The sequence below is a fragment of the Heptranchias perlo genome, chromosome 30 (genome assembly GCF_035084215.1).
Source record: "Heptranchias perlo isolate sHepPer1 chromosome 30, sHepPer1.hap1, whole genome shotgun sequence".
Lineage (NCBI taxonomy): Eukaryota > Metazoa > Chordata > Chondrichthyes > Hexanchiformes > Hexanchidae > Heptranchias > Heptranchias perlo.
This window is the reverse complement of record NC_090354.1, coordinates 20,077,404-20,102,348: the sequence shown is the minus strand read 5'-3', so window position 1 is coordinate 20,102,348 and position 24,945 is coordinate 20,077,404. Positions and strand designations below refer to the sequence as shown.

At 41.5% G+C, this 24,945-nt stretch overlaps 1 protein-coding gene across 2 annotated transcripts in view; it reads left to right on the top strand.

Annotated features, from left to right (window-relative positions):
- LOC137299974 (anion exchange protein 2-like) overlaps positions 1–22,309 on the top strand; it is a 58,387-nt gene extending 36,078 nt beyond the window's left edge. For both annotated transcript variants that reach the window (XM_067969022.1, XM_067969023.1), the window contains 13 exons: positions 929–1,007; positions 2,319–2,503; positions 4,492–4,705; positions 6,845–7,051; positions 9,102–9,250; positions 10,683–10,877; positions 12,214–12,393; positions 13,421–13,510; positions 14,268–14,425; positions 15,469–15,722; positions 17,262–17,431; positions 17,682–17,855; positions 20,580–22,309. In XM_067969022.1, the coding sequence (XP_067825123.1) occupies positions 929–1,007; positions 2,319–2,503; positions 4,492–4,705; positions 6,845–7,051; positions 9,102–9,250; positions 10,683–10,877; positions 12,214–12,393; positions 13,421–13,510; positions 14,268–14,425; positions 15,469–15,722; positions 17,262–17,431; positions 17,682–17,855; positions 20,580–20,660 (2,136 nt within the window). In that variant the 3' untranslated portion in view covers positions 20,661–22,309. The remainder of the gene's footprint in view (positions 1–928; positions 1,008–2,318; positions 2,504–4,491; positions 4,706–6,844; positions 7,052–9,101; positions 9,251–10,682; positions 10,878–12,213; positions 12,394–13,420; positions 13,511–14,267; positions 14,426–15,468; positions 15,723–17,261; positions 17,432–17,681; positions 17,856–20,579) is intronic.
- The last annotated feature ends 2,636 nt before the right edge of the window (positions 22,310–24,945 follow it).

The following is a 24,945-nucleotide window of genomic DNA, read 5'->3' as shown; positions in this document are numbered from 1 at the left end:
TTATTTTGGGAATGTCTGGGTGCGGCCTGTCTCAACTCCCCTTTGAACACTGACTGGAGTCTTTCCAGTCCTGATGTTTTTAGCAGACCTTTTTTGAATTATGTCTCTGGACATGAAAAAGCATTGGTGCCAGCTGCTCTAATATAACACAATAAAAATGTCATGGGAAATCTTAACAGAGACCATTCAAAAACTTGTAAATCTAAAAAGGGAGAGAACAAAGTATAATTTCAGTTTGGGAATGCACTCTTAACGCTAATCTAAACATGTCTGGTTCCATTCCGCTCCAGATGTACCTTTATCTCGATGGAGACATAGTAGCGTCTTTTTATAATATGATTTCATGTCACAGTAATAAATGTTGCTATGGTCGGGAGTTTCCAATTTTAGCTGCTTTCTGTTGGTACAAACTTTGTATTGTGAGTGTTTTCTATCAGCAACTGTTTCCTGTTCCATTCACATCCTGAACGGAGAGTAATAACATTTGCAATGGAAATGGATATTGTGACTAAACCGTTTATAAGTTTTTTTTACATTAACTTAATGTCTGATCTGAAAAGTACCTGATATACATTATGGAAAGTGATCTATATGATCACTGTGCTGCTGTAAACTGTCTTTTCCGAGTGTTGCAGAACTAATGTACATTACTGAACATGAGTACTGTATTGTGATAATTCAACTATCGTATATAGCCTTCACGATCACAGTGCTGACACACACTATTGTATAGGATCTGTATGGTCAGGATATTGATGTATTCTATTGGATGTGACAGTCACAGTGTTGATGTCCACAACCTTACAAGGATCCATTTCTGAGAATTTCTCTCCAGACTTTTTTTAAGGGGCTTGGTTTTTTTTTTGCAAGGAAGTTGGAAGAAGGTTTTCCTATAAGTAAATTGTAATGCTTTGTGATTGTGACACAGGGACAGCATCGGAAGAAGATTTACTCAGAAATAATGGAGAAAGTCCCAGAGAACACAGAAGCCACCATAGTCCTTGTTGGTAAGTGTGGCGTTGCCTTGCAGTGTGTTCCAATGCAGGTAGCAACAAAGAAAATTGTTTGAATTAGAGGCACAAAGCCTCAACATTGACTGTCACCTTCAAACCTTCTGGGGGCAGGGGGCGGGGGTTGGGGTGGGGGGGGGGAGGCGGCTGGGTGGTTTAACAAGTTCCGCCAACACACACCAACCCTAAGTAGAAATGTTTTGAGAAACTGGTAAAATAGTAGCAATATGTGAGAATGATCTGCATGGGCAGTCTGTTGGTCAGCCTCATGCTGTACCATGGAGTGGAGGGGAATGCATTGCCAGCTATTTGATGCCCAATTTCTACCAAATCTGTTTCCACCATTTCCTTTCCTGTCATTATGTCCTCTATTTTGATGGCCGTTATGTCACACCTTTGCCACCACATGGCCAATTTGATAGGTCTTTCTCTGCAAACCATTCTCTAGATCTGGAGTTCATAATCTAGGCCGACACCCCAGTGAAATACTGAGGGGGTGCTGCAGTGTTGGAGAAGCCATCCCTTGGATGAGAGGTTAAGCCAAGGTTCCATCTATTGGCATTATTCAAAGGAAAGCAAAGAGTTCTCCCAGTGTCTTGGCCAATATTCATCACTTCACTAATACCACCAAAACAAATTAACTTGTCATTCATTTCATTGCTATTTGTAGGATGTTGCTGGTGCAGACTAGCTGCTGCATTTGATAACATAACATAAATGCAAGTATTTTTCTCTTTTATTCATCTCCTGCTTATAGCCATGTTTCTGCAGTATCATTATATTTGCTAACTGTGTATGCCCCTGATCCCAGTACCTTATTTTTAATACTCAGTCTGTTACAATGAAAGTCTTTAATCTTATGCTTCAACTCCCTACACTTGGGCCTTTTGTTACTTTTTAACATTTCTCCTAACTTTGAACACTACTATTTCCTCCAGCCTCACTGTCACCAATATCTATTTGATTATTTATGTTCACCAAACTGATTTAAAGTGATTTCATTTTTTTATTTTGGACCTTCACCTTAGATCCCTGTCTCTCAATGCTCACTTTCTCCATGCCCCAGACAGCATTGGATTCAACCCACAAGAAACTGCAGGAAACTGTTTTAAATGGAAATACTTGCAACAAAAAGATATGCCATTAAGTTATGGTGGCCCAGTAGTACGGATGAATGAGCTGACCAATGTTGAGGCTTTATTCTCTGGTCTAGCTCGTTGCCAAGATTTAGTTTAGACATGAATTGAAATGCATGTGAATGAGATACGGAAAATACTCTCAGAAATTTCAATGCTTTCCCTTTGGCAGGTTGTGTGGAGTCTCTGCGATGTCCAACCATGGCCTTTGTGCGGCTGGAGACGGCTGTTCAGCTGGAGTCAGTTCTAGAAATTTCCATCCCTACACGATTTGTTTTTGTGTTGCTGGGACCCAGCACTTCCAGCATGGACTACCATGAAGTCGGACGTTCAATTTCAACTTTAATGTCAGACACGGTATGGAAACTTTCTAAAGCTTTGAGGCATTTAGTGCATACAATTCAAACCTTATTGTTACAAGCTCATGGAGATCAGCAAAGCACTTCTTACCAAGACTGAAGTTCCATTTCTGACCATAATGGATCTTCCATCAAAATCAGAGAGTTTGTTGCACTGAGAAGTTTGTAATATTAGGGTTTGTAATAATGAGGCTCCATACTTATCTGGGTGAAGGATGACCCTGCCGCAAATGAACATTTCTTTTCCTAGGTCAGCTTAGCAGGGATCAAAGCAGAGTGAGGAACCGTTCTATTGATTAGCAGTTTTAACTGATGCAGAACCAAGAATTAAATCGTTCTGTATGAATTACAGTAATACAAGATCTGAACAGTCAGGATGACGCCTTGCTTTCTGCTACTGGTGGTAGCTGGTAAACAAGGTAAAGGGGTTAGCAGTCTGTAGTGACAGAAGTCAAGTATGGCTACACTACAATAGGAACATAGGAACATAGGAACAGGAGTAGGTCATTCAGCCCCTCGTGCCTGCTCCGCCATTTGATAAGATCATGGCTGATCTGTGATCTAACTCCATATACCTGCCTTTGGCCCATATCCCTTAATACCTTTGGTTGCCAAAAAGCTATCTATCTCAGATTTAAATTTGGCAATTGAGCTAGTATCAATTGCCATTTGCGGAAGAGAGTTCAAACTTCTACAACCCTTTGTGTGTAGAAATGTTTTCTAATCTCGCTCCTGAAAGGTCTGGCTCTAATTTTTAGACTGTGCCCCCTACTCCTAAAATCCCCAACCAGCGGAAATAGTTTCTCTCTATCCACCCTATCTGTTCCCCTTAATATCTTATAAACTTCGATCAGATCACCCCTTAACCTTCGAAACTCTAGAGAATACAACCCCAATTTGTGTAATCTCTCCTCGTAACTTAACCCTTGAAGTCCGGGTATCATTCTAGTAAACCTACGCTGCACTCCCTCCAAGGCCAATATGTCCTTCCGAAGGTGCGGTGCCCAGAACTGCTCACAGTACTCCAGGTGCGGTCTAATGTGCTACTTATTTTCTGGAATAGCTTTAGCTGAATCACTCCGGTAGGTCCACACCTCATATCAATGGAACTTTCAGTTTCTCGAAGGATGGCATAGTTCATCTTCCTTTTGATTTACCTTGCCACATACATTCATGTTGGACAAGATTCATTCGACTACAGCAACATATCTATAGCTGCAGATCCAAAGTAAATCTGGAATACAGGCCCATTATGGAGGGATTCAGGTTGTATTTGGATTCAGTAAGTTTCAACCATTGACAGCGATTAATTGATTTTTTTTTGGCCAGCAGAAAATGCTTCCGCTATTAGAAACAATCCAACTAACATCATTCAGATGCAACTTCAGGTGTGATGTACCCAAACTGCACACTGAGTAACATCTGTTTAATGTATCGATGGTGCCATTGAAAGTCAGTCCTAAGCATTTCTGTGATCCTGTTCTACTTCTCAATATCATCAAACATATGTGGAGCAAACTCATTGTAATCACCAATACTGGAAAATCTTTGCGAGATAGGGAAAGGTTTCCACATACACTTTAACCATTGGCGGATAATGATATTGTGATATTCTTGTGAGTCCCTGCTGGCTCCTAGAAATTGCCAAACATGTCTGAAAATCATTTCATAGAATACTGAAGACGCAAACAGTGCAGTGCATGGCAAAAATATAGTATTCAATTTCAACAACCAGCTGTATCTCCCAAGGGAAATTAAAAGTGAGAACCCTTTGTTACTTGGTTACCACTAGGTATAAACCCTTCTATTACACAGTCTAGATACCAATAAATCATTAGAACTAAAAGTGTCTACAGTTCAAATACCTAGTAGGATCTCTCAGCTGTTTGTTGCTAAGGGTGCCCGAAGACAGATATTTTCTCAATGGTGGAAAATGTTTGTGAGGTGCTTTAATGACTTTCTGGAACAATTCTCATGTTTCTCCAGACATTCCACAAAGTGGCATATGAAGCAAAGGACCGCAATGATTTGCTAGATGGTATCAGTGAGTTCCTGGACTGCAGTATTGTCATTCCACCGTCAGAAATTCAGGATGAGGAACTGCTAACATCTGTGATGCAGTTTCAGCATGAAATGTTGATGAAGAGACAGAAGCAGCAGGAAAGCAAGTTGGCAAAAGAAGGTGACGATTCGCAGACAGGTAAGCCAGAGTCTCCTTACATTCATACACTAAGCTAATGAGAGCAGTCCTACAGAGAAGGGAATTTCTGAACCGTATCCTATATATCTGATAAATTCCAGGAACACAGCCCCAGCCAAATACCCCACATCCACACTTAAAAATCCCAGGAGCACCACAGAAATCATAGAATCTTACAGCACATAATGAGGCCATTCAGCCCATCATGCCTGTGCTGGCTCTTTGAAAGAGCTACCCAATTAGTCCTAAACCCCTACTCTTTTTCCATAGCCCTCAAAACCTTTCCCTTTCAAGTATATATCCTTTCGAAAGTTACTATTGAATCTGCTTCCACTGCCCTTTCCGGCAGTATATTCCAGATCACAACAACTCGCTGAGTAAAGAAAAACTCATCACCCCCTGGCTCGTTTGCCAATTATCTTAAATCTGTGTCCTCTGGTTACCGACCTTCCTGTCAGTGGAAACAGTTTCTCCTTGTTTACTCTATTAAAACCTTTCATAATTTTGAACACCTCTATTAAATCTCCCCTTAACCTCCTTTACTCGAAGGAGAATAATTTCAGCTTCTCTAGTCTCTCCACGTAACTGAAGTCCCTTATCCCTGGTATAGTACACCATTATATATTATAAATGCATTTTCCAAAAATCCCTAGACCACAACCCACACCATGTAGTACACATATATAAGCCAAAAATGACTGGAGTCCAAGGTGTCTCGCCATTAGGAACCCCTTCTAAAATCAAAAAGTTGCAAAGAATTCTTCTCAACATCCATTTTTTCTTGACTCCATTTCTGTAGATTTTTTTGAATGTTGTTTAAATAGCGAGCACTTAGAATATCATCAGTGTGATTGGTTGGAAAGAATTACAATGTAGATTGGGATCAGAATTGATAAATAGTGTATTTTACAGTGGCCAGATGCAAAATGGAATCTGGAGGCAGTACTTAAATTTTGGATGAATTTAGCATTGTTTGCATTTTGTGTGGTGAGTCATGGGAGAAAATACCACACGAGTAGATCAGAAAAAGACCAGTAATTGAGAGGCAGGCATCCTCATTGGGATCTGATTATATTGTGATGCACAAGGCATGTGTGAGACAGGCTAGAAGGACAAGTGGTTCTTTTCCTGTCCATCATTGTTCATATGTTCGATATGTTCGTATCATGTTGCAAAACAAATTCCAGTTTTAAGTTTGGCTGAGATTGTGACTAACGTTTACTCAGTTTGGATAGCGCTGCTGTCACAAGCAGCCTCACCATTCTGATTACAGATAGGCTTACTAGAGATGTATTGATTACTTTGGCAGCAGACATTGTGAGCATGACCGTAGTGATTAATCTCTATATTAATCTTCAAATTACCAGCTGCTTCCAGACACCTTTAGGATTTATACAGTAATCCCAAATGCACACAGGTCACTGCAGCTTTGTGCATGAGGGTTTGGTCGACCTTCTTTAGCAACTGGAGCCACAACAACAGTTTTATGCTATTGTACGGGTGGTGTAGATGGAAGGCAGTAAGAGTTGGTGCAGACAGTGAAGACAATATAAGGGAGTTTAGTCAGCAGTCATTGTGGATCGCAGACAATGTGGGCAACAGTCAGTGCAGATAGCACACAGCACGAACATTGGGCAGCATGGATACTGGGCAGCATGGATAGTGAACTATGTTAATAATGGGTTATAAGTGGTGGTACAGAATGTGGAAAATGCATTGGATTATATGGATTGTGCTCAAACTGAGATGGGCAGAACAAGATGTGGATAACAGGATGGTGTAGATTGCAGTCAGTACCAGTAACTGTGGCTAACGGGATAGTGGGAATGGCGGTCAATATTGGAGCGGTGTGTGTAGCAGGTAGTGTGAAATACTACTGAGGGATGAACTATGACACAATGTTGAAAACAAAGCGTTGCGGGTAATAAACAGCATGAGGTGATGCAGAAAGCAGTCAATGTGAGACAGTGTGGGTAAGGATTAGAAGCAGGTTGCGCTGTACTTGAACCTAATCCAAGACAGCAAGGACAGTTACTAAAGAAACATAGAATCCAAGAGCTCAAGAAAATGGTCTTGGGAAGTGGGTTGGTTTAGGAATTGAGTCCAACTCTGCCGATGTCAATGTGTCTATCATTCCAGCTGCAATAAAACCAGCACCAGCTGACAAGGATGATCCTCTCAAAAGAACCGGGAGACCATTTGGAGGTCTCATCCGGGATATCAAGCGTCGTCATTCCAAATATCTGAGTGACATCAAGGATGCCCTGAATGCTCAGTGTCTGGCTGCAATTATTTTCATTTATTTTGCTGCCTTGTCTCCTGCCATCACTTTTGGAGGTCTCCTTGGTATGTAGTTGTTATGAGAATAACTTTTCATTTCTTCAGGAATTCAAAAAACAAATATATAATCATGGAAACAAATGTATTTTTATTGGAAGTGCTTTACTTAAAGCATCTGGTGGTGATATATTCAATTGACAACTCCTTTAATGGAATGAGTAACCATATATTTCAGTCTCAAATAACAGTGTGAATGTAGAATGTGGCCTAGGTTCAAACAGAGCAGAGAAGCCCAAAGTTTCAGAGAACTGAGCTTCAAAAGTGTTAAAGAGAAAAGATGCCCAGAGTCTCCTAAAGCAGAGTGGCCTAGCGTATCAGGGTAGAATGCAACGTAGAGTATCACTAAAGATCTCCAAATAGCAAAATATGGACTGTCTCAGCACAGAGTGACACAGGCTACCTCTAAGCAGAATAGCTCTGATCTCAAATGGAACTCCCACATCTTCTCGTGCTTCAAAGAAGCTCAGTTTCATCTTTTTTGCCAACCCTTTTCCCCTCAACAAGTCCTAACTTTCTGTTAAGTCCAACTTTGTCAAAGACTTGAATACTGCTTCTATATCTGTGGAGCTTCCTCTAATGCCTCTCTCACATTCCTGGACCTGAAAAGGCTTGTTCATAAGTTATCCTTTTTGTTACCTTTAACCTCCATCCTCTCTGACTCTGTTAGGGCTTGGCATCACCTAATCACTGCTTCTTAATTTACCTTGTCTTCCCTCTACTCTTTTCCATGTTGGTGGTGTACTACGCTGTGGGTCTTGGCCCTTTACCTTGGTTTTTCAATTTAGAAAAGCACAGAGCAACACAAACAATCAGACTAAAATGACACATAGACACATATGGGGGGAATTTTAATCCCCCCCCACCCCACGATTGGCAGGAGAGGGTCGGGGTGGGGGGTTAAATTGTTAAAAATATGAAACCCAACCCCATCCCGCCGTGAACGCATCTACTTCCAGTTTTACTGCTGCAGGTTGGGGGACATCCAAGTAATCCGCATTGGAGAGGCGGGTCTGTCATTATAATATGTTAATGAGGCTACATTCCTCAGATTTTGGCAGCCATTCGAATTTATCGGCTGTGGGCCGGGTTTCCCAGGGCCTGGAAAACCCAGCAGCTGAAGGGAGACAGGAACTGCCGGATCCAGCAGGTAAGTGCTTTTCCAGCACTACTTGTCGGCCTGCCCCTCAAGCACATCTTCCACCACGACCTCTCCCCCACCCCAGCGATCAGCAAAACCCTCACGATCTGCTGACCCCGCGATCTGGCAACACCCCCTGCGATTTGACGACCATCCCTCGATCTCCATCTCTCCCCCGGCCATCTCTCCCCAGCGATCACTTCCCCCACCCCCCCTCAATCTGTCCTTCCCTCCTCGCTGCCGTGTTCCGAGCTCCCGCCCACCCCACCAGCCCCTGATCTCGATCGCTGGGGTCTGTCCCCAGCGGTCCCTGGCCGCGGCCTTCTATTGCAGGCTTTCCCGCCCAGCAGCGACCAGCCTTCAGTCTGGCCGGCTGCTGGGGTGGGGGGAAACAGAGTAAATAAATTCTAACGAGATCCTGCCGTTAAATTCAGCAGGACCTCCGTCTCCCCAGTATTCCCGGGTTTCCAGGCCACTGACACGTGCCCCTACTCCCTCCCAATCTCCCCATAGAGTCCAACTATGTCCACCCAGAGGCACAGTCTCTCATAAAGTAGCGTATGCCCTTAACTTTGTGACTTGAACTAGTGTTATTGGAGGCATGATTATTTATTCCAGTTGAGTGAAATATGATACAGGAGGATAAAATTAGACTGACCACCTAAAATGTGAATGGAATCAACTTTCTTATAAAAAGAGCAAGAATTGTTTCCCAAACTCTATAAATTGAAGTCGGAGTAGGAGGGATGAAACTAGGTATTGCATGTATATGGCAAAGATTACATATTTGATTCAGCTGTGCATAATATTGATGTCAAACACTTGTGGTAGTTCCTTGCTCATTTCCTGGGTGATTCTAACTGTCTTTTCCATGCTCTCATTGTAAATTTGCCTAACTGATGTCATTTTTGTTTCCAGAGGAGAAGACTGAGGGCTTGATGGGTGTTTCTGAGCTGATTGTTTCTACAGCAATTCAAGGCATCATCTTCTGCATAATTGGTGCTCAGCCCCTGCTCATATTGGGTTTCTCAGGACCTCTATTAGTGTTTGAAGCATCTTATTTTAAAGTAAGCCTCAAGACTTATTTTTGTTGTGATATTAGGCCCCAATTTTCAAAAGGTTTGCAAAATGTCACAACTATGTTGAGCCCACAATACTGTGCCACCTGATCTTGCATTGTCTGCCGTCCAATCTTGCACATTAACTATTTATAAACTGATTTGATTGGATAATGTTGATTTAAAAAAAAACACTTTAATAGTTTGACAGTAGTGGAAATGTAGATGGCAAAAGAAAAACATTCTGTTTGGCACTGCAAACAGGATATCTCTGTGCACAGATCCCACAGTCTATGTTTTTATTATTCGTTCATGGGATGTGGGCGTCGCTGGCAAGGCCATCATTTATTGCCCATCCCTAATTGCCCTTGAGAAGGTGGTGGTGAGCTGCCTTCTTGAACTGCTGCAGACCATGTGGTGAAGGTTCTCCCACAATACTGTTAGGTAGGGAGTTCCAGGATTTTGACCCAGCGACGATGAAGGAACGGCGATATATTTCCAAGTCGGGATGGTGTGTGATTTGGAGGGGAACGTGCAGGTGGTGTTGTTCCCATGTGCCTGCTGCCCTTGTCCTTCTAGGTGGCAGAGGTCACGGGTTTGGGAGGTGCAGTCGAAGAAGCCTTGGCGAGTTGCTGCAGTGCATCCTGTAGATGGTACACACTGCAGCCTTGGTGCGCCAGTGGTGAAGGGAGTGAATGTTTAGGGTGCTGGATGGGGTGCCAATCAAGCGGGCTGCTTTGCCTTGGTTGGTGTCGAGCTTCTTGAGAGTTGTTGGAGCTGCACTCATCCAGGCAAGAGGAGAGTATTCCATCACACTCCTGACTTGTGCCTTGTAGATGGTGGAAAGGCTTTGGGGAGTCAGGAGGTGAGTCACTCACTGCAGAATACCCAGCCTCTGACCTGCTCTTGTAGCCACTGTATTTATGTGGCTGGTCCAGTTAAGTTTCTGGTCAATGGTGACCCCCATGGTCTATGTGGTGGTGCCTGGGCACACAATCCAGGGATATATACTTTGGAAACTCCAACTGCCAACAGTGAGCTCGGAGCCTCATTATTGCTTGGACTATTGTGCACAGTGGATATATACACACTTGGAACTCCTGACAGGGTGTATTGGATATCTACTACCTGCCATATAATGTTGGTATATTCACATCAAGCCCCAGCTATGCAGGGTGAGCAGTTAAATATCAAGCCCTCGCCATGTGGGCAAATATGTACACATAGAATCCCAGCCAGGTGTTGTGCATACCCACACATTAACTGTTAAACTGAGCGATTGTTACTAACAAGCATCATTGTTACACTAATGATTGTTACTTAGACAGTATCTGTGTTACACTGAATGACGCTTATTCACAAAGTGCCTGTATTGATCAGTTGTTTCTCCGACAGTAAATGTATTACTCTGAAATCGTCACTCTACACCCTTCTCTTCCAGTTTTGTAAAACATTTAGCGTGGATTACCTGACTGGCCGGGTTTGGATCGGATTCTGGTTGATTATCATCGTCATTCTTCTCGTTGCCTTTGAAGGCAGCTTCTTGGTTCGGTTCATTTCCCGAATCACGCAGGAAATTTTCTCCATCTTAATCTCCCTCATTTTCATCTTTGAAACCTTCTTCAAACTGATCAAGGTGTGTATAACCAAACTCAACCATGTGAGACAGAGGCTGTCACTAACGGAGTGAGTCTGAGAGGGACAATAACATTGAGGGAGCCTGAGAAAAACCGTAACAGGGAATGAGCCTGAGAGCAACATTAACAGAGTGTGAGAGAATGACATTAACAGAGTGTGTGTTGGAGTGACACAAGCAGAGGCTGTGTGAGAGGAACATTAATGGAAAGAGTATGGGAGGAACACTAACAGAGTGCATGTACTGGGATTGCAGATCCTGTCAGAGTATGAACATCACCAATCCTGTTGTCGTTGATATGAAGCTGTATAACCAGATGGAAAGGCCAGCCATGGACAGTGCATATTAGATATATTTCTGAACTCTGTCACTGTTCATATCAATAGAATCAACTACAACTTTCACTTATGTGGCACCTTTAACATAGTGAAACATCCCAAGGTGCTTTACAGAGAGGAAATTGAACAATGAGCAGGAGGTTAGGATGAGTCTGGGAGGTGGACCTACTTAGCAATGATACTTCCAGCGTCTGAAATCATAACTCGCTTGTCAACACTGTATAGTGAGAGCAGTAAGGAACCAAAGATGAGACAATTTAATAAAAGTCAATCCAGATATAGATTAAGGATAACCTGAGGAAATAAGAATAAAGATATGACAATAATTGAAGAATACTGAGTAATTTATCTTTGTTTTTATTTTTTAATAACTGTTAATAATGTTTTATGAAATGTTTAGGGTTGATTTTAACCTTGCCCATCAGCAGAAACCGAGCGGGCGGGCAGTTATAATCGCTCATGGGACTCACCCGCCAACATCCCCCCCGCAATTCCACAGGCTATGATTTTAAACTGCTCTTCTAAGTAGGCAGGAAGGACACCCACTGGAAACCAATGTTAAATATGCAGATCAGGCTCCGATGACACCATCAAGGCCCGACTGTTATTTTAACTTTACCTTTCCCGTCAGGCCAACCTAACGGGAAGAGGAGCCGGGGCCAGAAGAGGCCCAAAAAGATACGTCTTTTTACATACCTGCAGTCTTGTTGTACGCAGAATGTGATCGCATTGGTGTGTAGACTGTGAGAAGAATTCAGAATATTCCAAGTAATGCTTGGTTAAGATTGTCTTTGTTGATGTCAGCAAGGGCCCTCAGTTGAAGAAATGGGATGGTAAGTTGCAGCGATCGCCAGCATTCTCCCTTCTGAACTCGCCCATCCTCTTCTCCAATGGTTGGTAGGAGAAATTATTGATAAGATGACATATTTTCCATTTAGAAAAGAAAAGGTACATTTTAATAGAAGGAAGTTTTATCAATCATTGTTGCTTTTTTACAGATTTTTAAGGCACACCCCCTGCGTAGTACATACAACACAACTGTGAATGGCACAAACATAAGCATGGAGAAGCAAGCACAGCCCAACACCGCTCTGCTTTCCCTTGTGCTAATGTTCGGAACCTTTTTTATTGCCTTTTTCTTAAGAAAATTGAAAACCAGTCGATTCCTTCCAGGAACTGTGAGTAATGCTACTAAAAATTAACTTTTTGCAATTTGAACAGACTTTAAATTTCTAAGGAAAATGTTTACAGTCAGTTCCATTTATATGGTCATGGATTGTCTGGACAATCAGGTAAACTAGACAAACTGTGTCTATCCAAATAAAACATGTTAACATACATACAAAATTCATTAGTTTGACCAGACAAACCACAATTTTTTTATATATGTTAATGTCTTTGGTACCTCATGTGTAATCAAATTTCTCCAGGCTTCCTGACCTGACCCATCTCTCCAGGCCACTTCACCCAACCCAACTCTTCAGGCCTCCCATATAAACTGAATTCTCCAAACTCGTCTGATCCCAACTGACCTTTCAGGCCTCCATGATCCAACCCAACTCTCCCAACCTGACCAAACTCAAAATCACCCTGACCTAACCAACTTTCCAGGCCTCCCCAATTCATGCTGGTTCTCCAAGCCTCCCTGACCCAATTCACACTGATTCTCCAGGCTCCTGTATTACATCTATTGAATTAGACAATGTGCATTTTATTAGTGTCACCATATGGAATCCGTAGTCTGCCAGACCTGATTTGTACAACATCCATACCGGACAAATCAGAAATGCATGACTAAGTACACTATAGTTTCAGTATGGATTGGTAATAATGGATTGTTATGAATACTTTGTATCCTCTCAGTCATGGGTTTGACTCACATGCCTATGTAATTATTGGATATACCACATGCTCCAATAGCAGGTGCTGAGAACTTTGTTACATGCTATCCCTACCTCCCAATGCCAGAATTAAAATCTGTCTCATTCTGTAACCTCTGCCCCTTCTGTGATAGCACACAAAGAACTCTGCCACTCAGTAAGTACCCTCCTTAACAGTACATAGAGAAACCTCTCACTGAGAAATCTCCCACCCACTCCCAATGACAGTGCTAATGTTCCACTTAGATAATTGCATGCTTAGCTGAACATTTTATCATTTGTTGTGCCCCTTATGGTGAAAGCTACCCCCATTTCCTCCTTTTAGATCCGGCGTGTGGTTGGCGACTTTGGTGTTCCCATTGCCATCCTTATCATGGTGCTGGTAGATTTCTTCATCAAAGACACCTACACACAGGTAACTGGTGCTCCTTCCATTAGACTCTAGACACCGTCAAAAATGAATGCCCTAAAGATAAAGTTATCCTGGCTGAACTAACTGCAGGAAGCTTACCAATATGATGGTAAGTTGCATGATCTTGGCTAGTTAAACTCCAGCAGTACCCCTGTGTAGCATCACTGATTACCATCTGATCAATAATTACTTATCTTCCTTGGAGGGGGAGATAAGCAAGATCTCTCTAGAGTCAAGTTGACTCCCAGATGACAGGTCTGGCAGTTGGAAATTGGAACTGAGCTCGGCTCTGTGGCAGACTTAGTAATCCGATTCCAGATGGCAGGAAGGTTTGCAATAGTCCAGGATGTTATTGATGATTGATCAGATATCCTGGCTTATTGACGGGACTGGGAAAGGTAGGTCTGTTACAGGTAACTGGTGCTCCTTCCATTAGACTCTAGACACCGTCAAAAATGAATGCCCTAAAGATAAAGTTATCCTCGCTGAACTAACAGCAGGAAGCTTACCAATATGATGGTAAGTTGTATGATCTTGGCTAGTTAAACTCCAGCAGTACCCCTGTGCATACCTGGGGAAACCCTAAGCTTTGGTTCTTGCCAACCTTTGCCCAAATTGTCTGACATGAGATAAGTGTGGTGATGGTTTTTTCACAGGTCAAACCAAAAATAAAATGCAGTCAATAATGTTGGTTATTATGTGCATGGCTCTTTATTTTACACAATGTTATTTACTCTCAATCTAATTCTTTTCATTGTAGAAACTCTTTGTTCCAGACGGTATTCAGGTGACAAGCCCCGAGAAAAGAACTTGGTTTATCGATCCTCTTGCAAATATGCCCTATTGGATGATGGCTGCCTCAGTTGTCCCAGCCATCCTGGTTTTGATCCTTGTCTTCATGGAATCTCAAATTACAACGTAAGTACTTTGAAAGCAATAGCTCAGGCCTGAGGTGCTGGTAAAGCTGTATTCAGACTGAATGAGCCATTGCTTAAAAATACCACTCTAAAGTTCTTTGAGGAACCTTCTCGGGCTGAAAGCCAGGCTGAAAAATGGTATTATCCAGTGTATGTACTTTTCTTTCAAATTTCTTTGTACTGTGAGGGTTGCTTCTTGAGATCTGGTGTTTGGTTATCCTCCTCACTATCTACAGTGGTACACAGGGCAAGTCAGAATTACAAACAAAGGTATTATTTATTGGGCATTACTAGTTTTATTGATTGGTAATTTTAATCAAAGTTTGTAGCTAATGAAAAATCTGATATTATCTATCAATTCTCCCACTCTTGTCGCACATCCATTTACACTCCCTCATTCATGCCTTTGTTGCCTCCAGACTCAACTATTCCAATGCTCTCCTGGCCGGCCTCCCATCCTCTATCCTTTGTAAACTTCAGCTCATCCAAAACTCTTCTGCTCATATCCTGTTCTCCACCTAGTCCCACTCACCCTTCACCCCTGTCTTTTCTGACCTATATTGGCTCCCAGTCCCCCAATGTCTCAAATTTAAAATTCTTATCCTTGTGTTTAAATTCATTCATGGCTTTTTACCCTCCTATCTCTGTAAATTCTGAGAACCCTACAACCATTCACTTCAGAAATCTCCGTTCCTTTGACTCTGGCCTTTTGTGCATCCCACTTTCTTTACCCCACTATTGGCGGCTTCAGCTGTCTAGGCCCCACGCTTTTGAATTCCCTCCCTAAACGCCTCCAACTCTTCACCTTCCTCTCCTCCTCAAAGAACTTCTTTAAAACCAATCTTTCTATCCAAGCTTTTATCACCCCTCCTACTATCTCCTTCTTTGACTCAGGGTCCATTTTTATCCGATGACAAAGGCTTTGGGATGTTTTTCTATGTCAAGATCACTACATAAATGAAACAAAGGAGTGAATAATAACCTCAAATTGTTGTTTAAAAATTGCAGCTATTCTTAGTCTAACCTGTTCTTTATTTCTTTCAGGCTTATTGTCAGTAAGGCAGACCGGAAGATGGTGAAAGGCTCTGGTTTCCACCTGGACTTGCTGCTGATTGTGGTAATGGGTGGAATCAGTGCCCTTTTTGGAGTGCCTTGGCTTAGTGCTACCACTGTAAGGACCGTCACCCACTGCAATGCCCTGACTGTGATGAGTAAATCTGTTGCACCAGGCGACAAGCCCCAGATTCAAGAAGTAAAGGAGCAGAGAGTAACTGGACTAGTGGTTGCTATTCTGGTCGGTGAGTAAGGATGGAATAGTCAGTGTATGGCCACATACTTGATACTTTGATAAAGGATATCCTTTAGGTAAAGGATATTTAGTACAGTAAGCCTGTAGCTCAGGCTCATTCTTCAGTTAATTGTATCCCAGGTTGACTGTCATTTGGAAGCACCATATATGCTCTGGGAGGTCAGTCACTGGCTCATTCATAATAATTTGAATAATATATGACTAATATCACAACAGTATGTGGTTAATAACCACTGGAATGCTTATGTTACATTTGCTGTACATTTATTTTCCCAAATTCATTCCTCATAAGGTTAGTCATTTGTTCGTGACCCTCCGCATCTCAGAATGGGACAGGATCCAGGCCTTCTCTCCATCCCTGTCCCCCTCAATTTCATCCACTGCTGCACATAATTAGCTGACATCTTTGTCAGGATGCAAAGTTTTTTCCAGGACAATATTAAGCTTTTGTTTCAATTTGCATTGAATACTTCTACATTTTTAATTAACAAAATATATCTGTAAAATATTGTACAAAATATGTAAATCAGATACAATTCGAGAAAAGTTTAACAGAATTGATTTGGGAACAATGTATTAATGTGTTATGACAAACTGCGGCTATCTCTGTCTCAATACATTGCTGGACTGGGAGAGGGTTCCACACTTCTTACCACCCTGATACTGGTGCTCTGCTGCACATTCTGCATCACAGCAGTGCCTTGTCATCTCTCAGAATCATCTGAAGCACTTCACGTCCGATGAATTGTTTTGGCATGCAGTCACTGTTGATATGTAGGTGAAAATGGCAGCCAGTTTGCGCACAGCAATGGTGCCAAAATCAGCAGTGAGACGATGGCTGTGTTGGGTGGAGGAGGAATGTTGGCTAGAGCACCAGAGGAACCCCATGCTCTTCTTCAAATAGTGCAACGGGATCATTAACATCCACCGGAAAGACCACAGGCAGATGCGATCTCAATTTAGCATTTCACCTGAAGAACAGCATGCAGCATTCCCTTAGTACTACAACCTTCTGACTTAGAGGCAAGAGTGCGACCCACTGTGGCAAGCTCAATCAGCACCAGTTTGGCATTTTGCATTGAGAATGAAACCACCTCAAGGAAGAAATCTTATTCCACTTCAGCTTCACACATTTAAGAAAGTTAGAAAATTAATAATAACCCAGGCAGTCTATTGTATCTCCTTTAAGCTTCTATTCTTAGAAAAGAGCCAACTGTCTCATTAATTGTTTTCTAATATTAGGAATTTTGCCAGTATTCAGACACCAATGGGCAGAGTATGTGTAGGTGTCTAAGTACCCCATCACAAAGACTCCTTTCCTCTAACTGGCCAGAGCTGCGAGTAAGCAGTGTAACTCACTGCTCCCCATCACATTGCACCTGTAGTATAATTCCATTATCTATCCATTCATTGTGCATTGTGAATACAATCTCAGTTCAGCTCTGTTTAGGCAAACAAGAGTACAGTTTAGTTGTAATTCAATCTGAATTACCATCCTCTTAACATGTTGAATGGATTAATTTTCCAGGCGTGTCTATTGTGATTGGAAAAGTTTTGCGTTTGATCCCACTTGCTGTCCTGTTTGGAATCTTCTTGTACATGGGAGTGACGTCTTTGAATGGAATCCAGCTGTTCGATCGCATACTCCTAATGCTGATCCCACCCAAGTACCACCCAGACTGTGTCTATGTTCGCAAGGTAAGTACTAGCATTGAAACAAGTGATTAATCACAATGCATACTGCATCTCCTTTCATGGTGCTGTAGGTCACCAGCGTGAATGATTTTCTGATCTGCAAATCTGAAATAGCATGACTGAGAAACAAAAACATTATGAAAAGAAAATATAAATTTTTGTGCTTGATCATTCCTCCCAAGACTGAATGAAAAGTGTATGGATCCTTCCAGAACACAACTTTTGAATGTTTCTGTGTTTTTTTTAAATCTAGGTCCGGACTGTCCGTATGCACATCTTTACTCTTATTCAGATTCTATGTATTGCTATCCTGTGGGGGGTCAACATGTCTGATGCATCCTTGGCCTTCCCCTTCGTGCTCATTCTTACTGTTCCTCTCAGAATGTTTGTGCTCAACAGGATCTTCTCAGCAACAGAGTTGAAAAGTGTAAGTATCTAAATACTGAGTGAGAAATATTTCTGAACTTTTCTTCCATATGATATTATAAGTGGACCTAACTCCATTGTAATGGAACTTTGGTATCTGTTTTAATGGAGACAGGTCTCTGCTGTCTGTTCTTTATGAGGCAGGTCTCCATAGGCCTTTGTTGTCTACTCTCATGGAGACAGGCCTTCTGTCTTTTTTTTATGGAGAAAGAACTTCAATTCTCTCTTGTTTGTTCTCATCGAGACAGCTGCTCAATGTTACGCATCCATAATTAAAAGATAAGCAATTTTATGGCCTGAAAATGTCTTTTGCTTGTTGATAAAACCCTTGTTACATCATCCCAGAATCCATGAACTTGCTGAAGGACACTGTATTTGATAATTGATATTTCAAGATTATCCACTTTTTCTAACGTTGAGGTCCATAAAGGTTTTTGTCACAATATGTCAACATGCCACTGTACCTTCAGAGAATCAAAAAGTCAACATATGGCGCTATTTAGGTGATGGGCATCAAATACATTGATTTTGAAAACTTCTTTTCAGTATTGACAGTCTGTTGGAGTACGTGAAAAAAAAATCACCACTGACATTAATAAAACTGAAACAACTTCAGGGCCCAGAAACAGCAAAGTCATTAAAGTATCAGGACATTGCCATGTAAATATTGAGTCATATTCACACTGACATCCCACTCGATTATCAGAAATATTCAATGAATTAGATTCAAATCTGCTAGTTGCATTGCCTTTGTCCAGTTATACTGCCACTTTTGCTTCAATATGAAATGATTTTATGTCCAAGTCAACACAAAAGTGGTAATATAACTCAGGGGACTACAAGTGTGCTAAAGCTGAGGTTGAGGCTCCTTCCAGGAGGGTGTCTCTCACCAATTAGTGTTTATACATGGTGCTCCTGCTCCTCCAGGCTCCACATTCAGATAAGTATTTTTAACAAACTTACTTTCTCGTTGGCGGCCTGCAGTGGTCCCTTTAAGAACCGGCTGTTAGGCCGCTGTAGACCTTTTTTTCCTGAATGCAGCCGGCACTTGCTGCCTCAGGACAAACCAATATTGCAGAGGGGGCCTCGGGTAGGTCCTAGACCCCTTACTTGCACGTGCAAAGGGCTTAATGTGGTCTATTTCTGAATCTTCCCTTCCCTTCCTAGACTTCTCTATCTCTATCTCTGAGAATAGGCTGTCCACTGATGTCTAAGCCCACTGGCTCCCGCAACTATCAGAATCATACTTCTTCTCACCCCGCTTCCTGTAAGAATTCCATTCCCTTTTCCATTTTCTCCATCTCTGCCCCATCTGCTCTGATGATGCCATCTTTCACACCAGAGACTTCGAAATGTCCTCCCTTTTCCTCAACTGAGGATTCCGCTTCACCGTGGTTGACAGGATCCTCAACCAGATTAGATCCATTTCCCGTGCTTCTGCCCTCATCCCTTCTCAGAATCATGATAGGGACCCCTTGTCCTCACCTTCCACCCCACCAGCCTCCGCATTAGGCAAATCATCTGGCACCATTTCTGCCACCTCCAATGCGATCCTTCCACCAAACACCTTCCCCTCCCCAACTTTCTCAGTATTCCAAAGGGACTGTTCACTCCATGATATCCTGGTTCACTCTTCCATTACCCTTACCATGTGCTCTCCTTCTACACCAGGGAAACCAAACGCAGGCTGGGTGGTCGCTTTGCTCAACATCTCTGTTCTGTCCGCAGGTGTGATCTTGAATTCTCTGTTCACTTGCCATTTCAATTCTCCATCCCACTCTGACCTCACTGTCTTTGGCCTTCGACACTGTTCCAATGAAGCTCAACATAAGTTCAAGGAACATCACCTCATCATTCCACTAGGCACTTTGCAGCCCTCTGGCCTTAACATTGACTTTTACAACTTAGGACCTTAACTGTAGCTCCCATTTTCTCTCTGGCAGTTGGTGCTAGCAATGTGGGATAGGTGTGCCAGTGTCTCTGGGGATGGGGGAAGACAGCGGGTTGGCACTTGGGGTGGGGGTCCCCGCCGGAACATTACTGGTGAGGTGGTCTGCATCCTTGGTGTCAATCTGCTTTGTTTCATCCTCCAGACACCCGGGTCACTGGAGCCTGCTCCACCTTGCCAGTTTTTCATTCTTCCCTTTCTACCTATCCCCCTTTAACTATTCACACACTCTCTATATATGTATTTTACTTCTTTGATTTCCCTCCTTATGCCTCCTTTGTTTCCTGTTAATATCACTTCTGCCATTTAAAGAACTCCTGTTCTTCACCCGAGCACTTGACAAGTCATTGTATTTCTTTTGCTGTGAGTGTGTTTTTGACTTCTTTTTTACTTTTCCCTTTTCCCTTGTTCTGTTCTTTTTGAAATGCTGTTCATCTGTAATATCTTCCAATCCTGACAAAGGGTCTAACATCTGAAACGTCAACCTCTGTTTCTCCAGAGATGCTGCATGACCTGAGCATTTGCAGCGTTTTCTGTTTATGTTTTCAGATATCCAGCATCTGCAGTATTTCACTTGTTGTTTAGAATGGCATCAATGTTCAGCAATAATTTTCTCATGCCAAAATTTACCTTAGATATTTTTAAATATAAAAAACAAGTCAATAATTAGTCTTTCAATCAAATGGAATAGACTCACAGTCCCATCATCAAGATGGTGGCATTTATACCCACCCAGGAATTCAGTCAAGTAACAGTGATCTGATTTGTTTTATGAAGCTGGATGGCGATGAAGCAGAGCCTACCTTTGAGGAGAAGGAAGGTCAGGATGTTTATGATGAGACGCCAATGCCACCCTAAGGACCTCAGACCCATACAGGACATCACTGTTTGCAGCTTAAGAAACAACAGGAACAAATAACCTTGTCCTACTTATTTCTCTTTGTTAATTAATGAAAATCTGCGCAATAGCCAAAGGGGAGGATGAGTGACTCTAATCTACTTTATGTAATTATGTAATCATTGCTTAGTTTTAGTCTTAGCTTTAGAGATATACAATTGTCAAAACACAATACAGCCCAGTAGTTTGGGCTAAATGAAATCACACTGTGGCCATGGCAACCTGATTCACAAATTTAATCAGACTTCCCCATGTTTAAAAGGGAAAATAAGAGACTAATTAACGGGAAATACAACTTTATGCTCTTTACGGCAAGATCCCAGAGTTTTCTCTTTTTAGACAAGGGTACAAATGAAATGTTAAACTTACAAAGCATTCATTGCTAGCTCAATTTGAGTCAAATTAATAATGTCATTGCCCATTTTAATTCCAGTTCCATAGCGAGTAATGTTACTGCAGCTCTAGATAGTAATACTAAAGAGCTATTGCTATCACATTACTAACCCCTCTTGCTCGAACTAATTACATAACATTCCAATGTGCAATTGTAAATCCTGCAGAATGTTATTTTTTTACATGATAGAGTAAGTTTGAAACATAGAATTATTCTTTCTATTGCAGACTTTGGGTTATTGTGTTTCCACAAAGAAATCAAATATACTTTGTAAAATAATTTTATTTTGTTCATAATTATTTTACAAATTTGACTTTAGAGAAATCAGGTGAAATTTATAGTTTTGGGATTGGTGGTGTCCAAGGGTTTGATGGAAACCCATTGAAGGGTTTCTTAGTCTCTCTGGGTATCATCAACATGTATTGTTCTGGGTAGTTTAGTAACTGATTTATTCCTAGATAAGACTCTATCACTCTTGCTTTAAAAGGCTTTCTTCAACTGAATGAAATGTTGAATGATGTTTTAAATAAGTGGCTAGACTCAAAAGGAAAGCAGTTTCTTTTTTCTGTCAAATATTTTAACCAAATGAGATGCTTTTTTAAAAAATAGTTGCTTCAGTCAAGATTCAATTAAGCTGTCTGATTCCCTTGTGCGTATTTTTTTATTTTGTAGTATATTTACTGACACCTATCCATTTTACTATTGACCCCATTCAGCAAATCTGCTTCAATGATTCACCCACATTATTCAAGTAGTCAATACTATTTCTTCACACATCAACATCGCGATTGAAATAACACAATTTAATTTTTCCATTTATTGGACTATAAAAAAGATAGAAACACCTCATATATACCTGGACTTCATTTCTGATTGGATCCCATGATACTTACTTTCAGGCTTTGCAAAACAGCATTTCAGAGAAAGAAAAACACATGCCATAAAAAACAAAGAAAAGTTCCATCACTCTTTAAAAAGTTCAATTTAGAATTGTTCAACGTTTAGACAGGTACTTTTGAAAGGGTACTGTTAAGGATTTCCGCCATCGCGTTGCATAGTGAACATTGTGAAAAATATTATGGTGCTGAGAGATGGAAGGATGGAGATGAAGACATCGTCTTGATGATAAATTGATAATCCTACGATTACTTAATGATGTGATTTTTTTTTCAGTTTGCATTGTCTCTTTTTTAAATAAAGATATATACGTTTAAACATTTTTTGACTGCCATTTTTTGCCAGCACAGAGAAGCTCAGTAATCCAATATCTCTGAAAACGTCAAACATACCTCCAGTTCATGGCTCACTTTCTTCAGCCTGAATTAGTTTCCAAACTATTTAATACCTGCACCAATGTGTTTATTCAATGCAACACAATATATATATTTATATTTAGTCAATATCTGTGTTTTTGTATGGTTTTTTATGCTTCCAAAAGAGATTGCATGAAGCATCATGATTTTTTTGGGGGGGTGGGTGGGGACAGGGAGGAACACCACAGCAGTTGTCCAAAACAAGCTCTTTACTTTTTCACTTACCACACGAGGGTGCTGTTGACTTATTCTTTATTCTAGCTACTTCCTCTTCTCTCTTTTGATAGCCACGTTTAAGGATAATTTATCTCTGTCTCCCAACTATGGAGGCTACTTTGGTCATGAGGTCAATGTGTGGTGTGGGATTTTATTTGTACATGCTCCTGGTTGGAGAGGGGATTCCTTCCTTGGGCTCTTTCTGGTTTCTGGGGTAACAGTTGGAAAACTGATTTTGGATCTTGAGTGAGATGTGTGTAAGATAACATTCTGTAGCAGTGAACTTTCTGGAGTTTAGGAGAGAAGGGATGGGAGCCTAATATACCCTTTGCTTTGTTTTAATTCTGCCTTCAGTGAAGGGTCAGGGAAAAGTGAGGGGATTTGTTTCTTCAGGGCCTGGATTAGTTACATAAGCTTCCAACCTGTCTTACTCTACCCAAGAATGTGCCTGATCAATTGCACTGACCAAAACTGGGATTGGTAAATGTCTGGTGAAAGTGCAACCCAACAGCTTTGCATTTTGCTTTCTCTCATTCAGATGACCAAGCAATAGGATTTCATTTTTCACCTTTTCACCCCCTCAATAGTTGATCTCTGCAGTCTGAGAGTGCTGCAGGTTTGATTATCTGATCTGAGACTGTAACAGTGGTTCCTTGGGTTTGTTTGGCTGCCTTCACCCCCAAAGTCCTCTCAATAGGTGCCTTAAAAGCTCCCTTCTGTAGGACATGGAAAATAACCAGTTGCCAGATATTATCTATGCTTTTCTTGGGAAAGTGTCAATACTGTGTTAGAAGGATTTAATACAAGAAGGAAAGAAAGAAAGAAAGACTTGCATTTATATAGCGCCTTTCATGACCTCAGGAAGCCCCAAAACACTTTACAGCAAATGAAGTACTTTTAAATTGTAGTCACTGTTGCAACGTAGGAAACGTAGGAATGTAGGAAATAGTACAGGTTTGTCAAAAATTACAGAAGACAAAATCAAATAGTTAAATTCCTCAATAGCAGCTCAATTGATGATACAAACCAAGCGGGATAGACAACTAGAAGACACTGGGAGGGGCCCATAGGGCCTGAAACCTTCTCCTTGGCCCTCAGAATGGATGTGGAATGTGACTTCACAAGTGCTTTAGAATTAAAGGCTGCAATGAATTGAATTTGATTCTTATATCCCAGGAGGTCTTTTTTTTTTCTTCAAGGAGAAGCCAGACCCTAAAACTGTTGACATGTTTGTTATCCAGAAATGCTGTTGTATCTTCAAGGATCACCTTTCACCATTTTTGCAATAAGGCCTGTAGGACTGTGAACTTTTCAAAACGGTGCAACATTGGGAGGCATTAAGGAGACTGGTCTTGAGAATCAGGTCCTAAAACGGAAAGCATAAGTCTTGAGATCAAATGCCAGCAGATGATGAGCCAAGCAAAGGACTTTCACTGGATCTCACGAGCCAGCTGACACAAATCACAACCAACTTACTTTAAGAACATGTTCCAAAATTAGAAGTCAACTCAATATCATAGGACCGGACAAATTGCCCCTTCCGTCACAGAGTCCAGCAACACAACAGAAGGATATAAGCAAGGACAGAATGGGGGAGTGACATCATACATTTTTTTTTGTATCCAAAATTGAGACTATCCACTCAGCTTCCTCCAGACTCCCTGCCATTCCTGATCATCCCATGTCACCCACTACCTAAGCTCCAACCACACAACACTCTATAGCATCACTGCTATCTACACCCTAGCCCTTATCAAACGCATATCCTCCACGACCTATCTCCTGTTTCTTTAGCTCCCTCCCAACTCATTTGCCTCCATTCAACCACTTGTCATCAGCCCAATGCTCACTGACATTGTTAACATTTACTTTCCTCGGGCACTCCTCATGACACCATTCCTAAAAAAAATCTACCCTTGATCCCTCTAACCGCCACCTCATCTTGAATTTATTTCCTCCCTAAAGTTCTGGATTGTATCATCACCAGTTAACTCCATGTCCACCTCTCCACCATTCCCTATTTGAAACTCACAGTACTGAGACCACTGTGCTCAAAGTCACCAATAACATTCTGTCTGACTGCAATTGAGGAAGTTTTGCTACAGCTATACAAAGCCCTGGTTAGACCACATCAGGAGTACCGTGTACAGTTCTGGGTACCATTCCTTAGAAAGGATATATTGGCCTTGGAAGGAGTGCAGCGCGGATTCATCAGAATGTTACCAGGGCTCCAAGGATTAAATTATGAGGAGAGATTACATAAACTAGGCTTGTATTCCCTGGAATATAGAAGGTTAAAAGGTGATTTGATTGAGGTTTTTA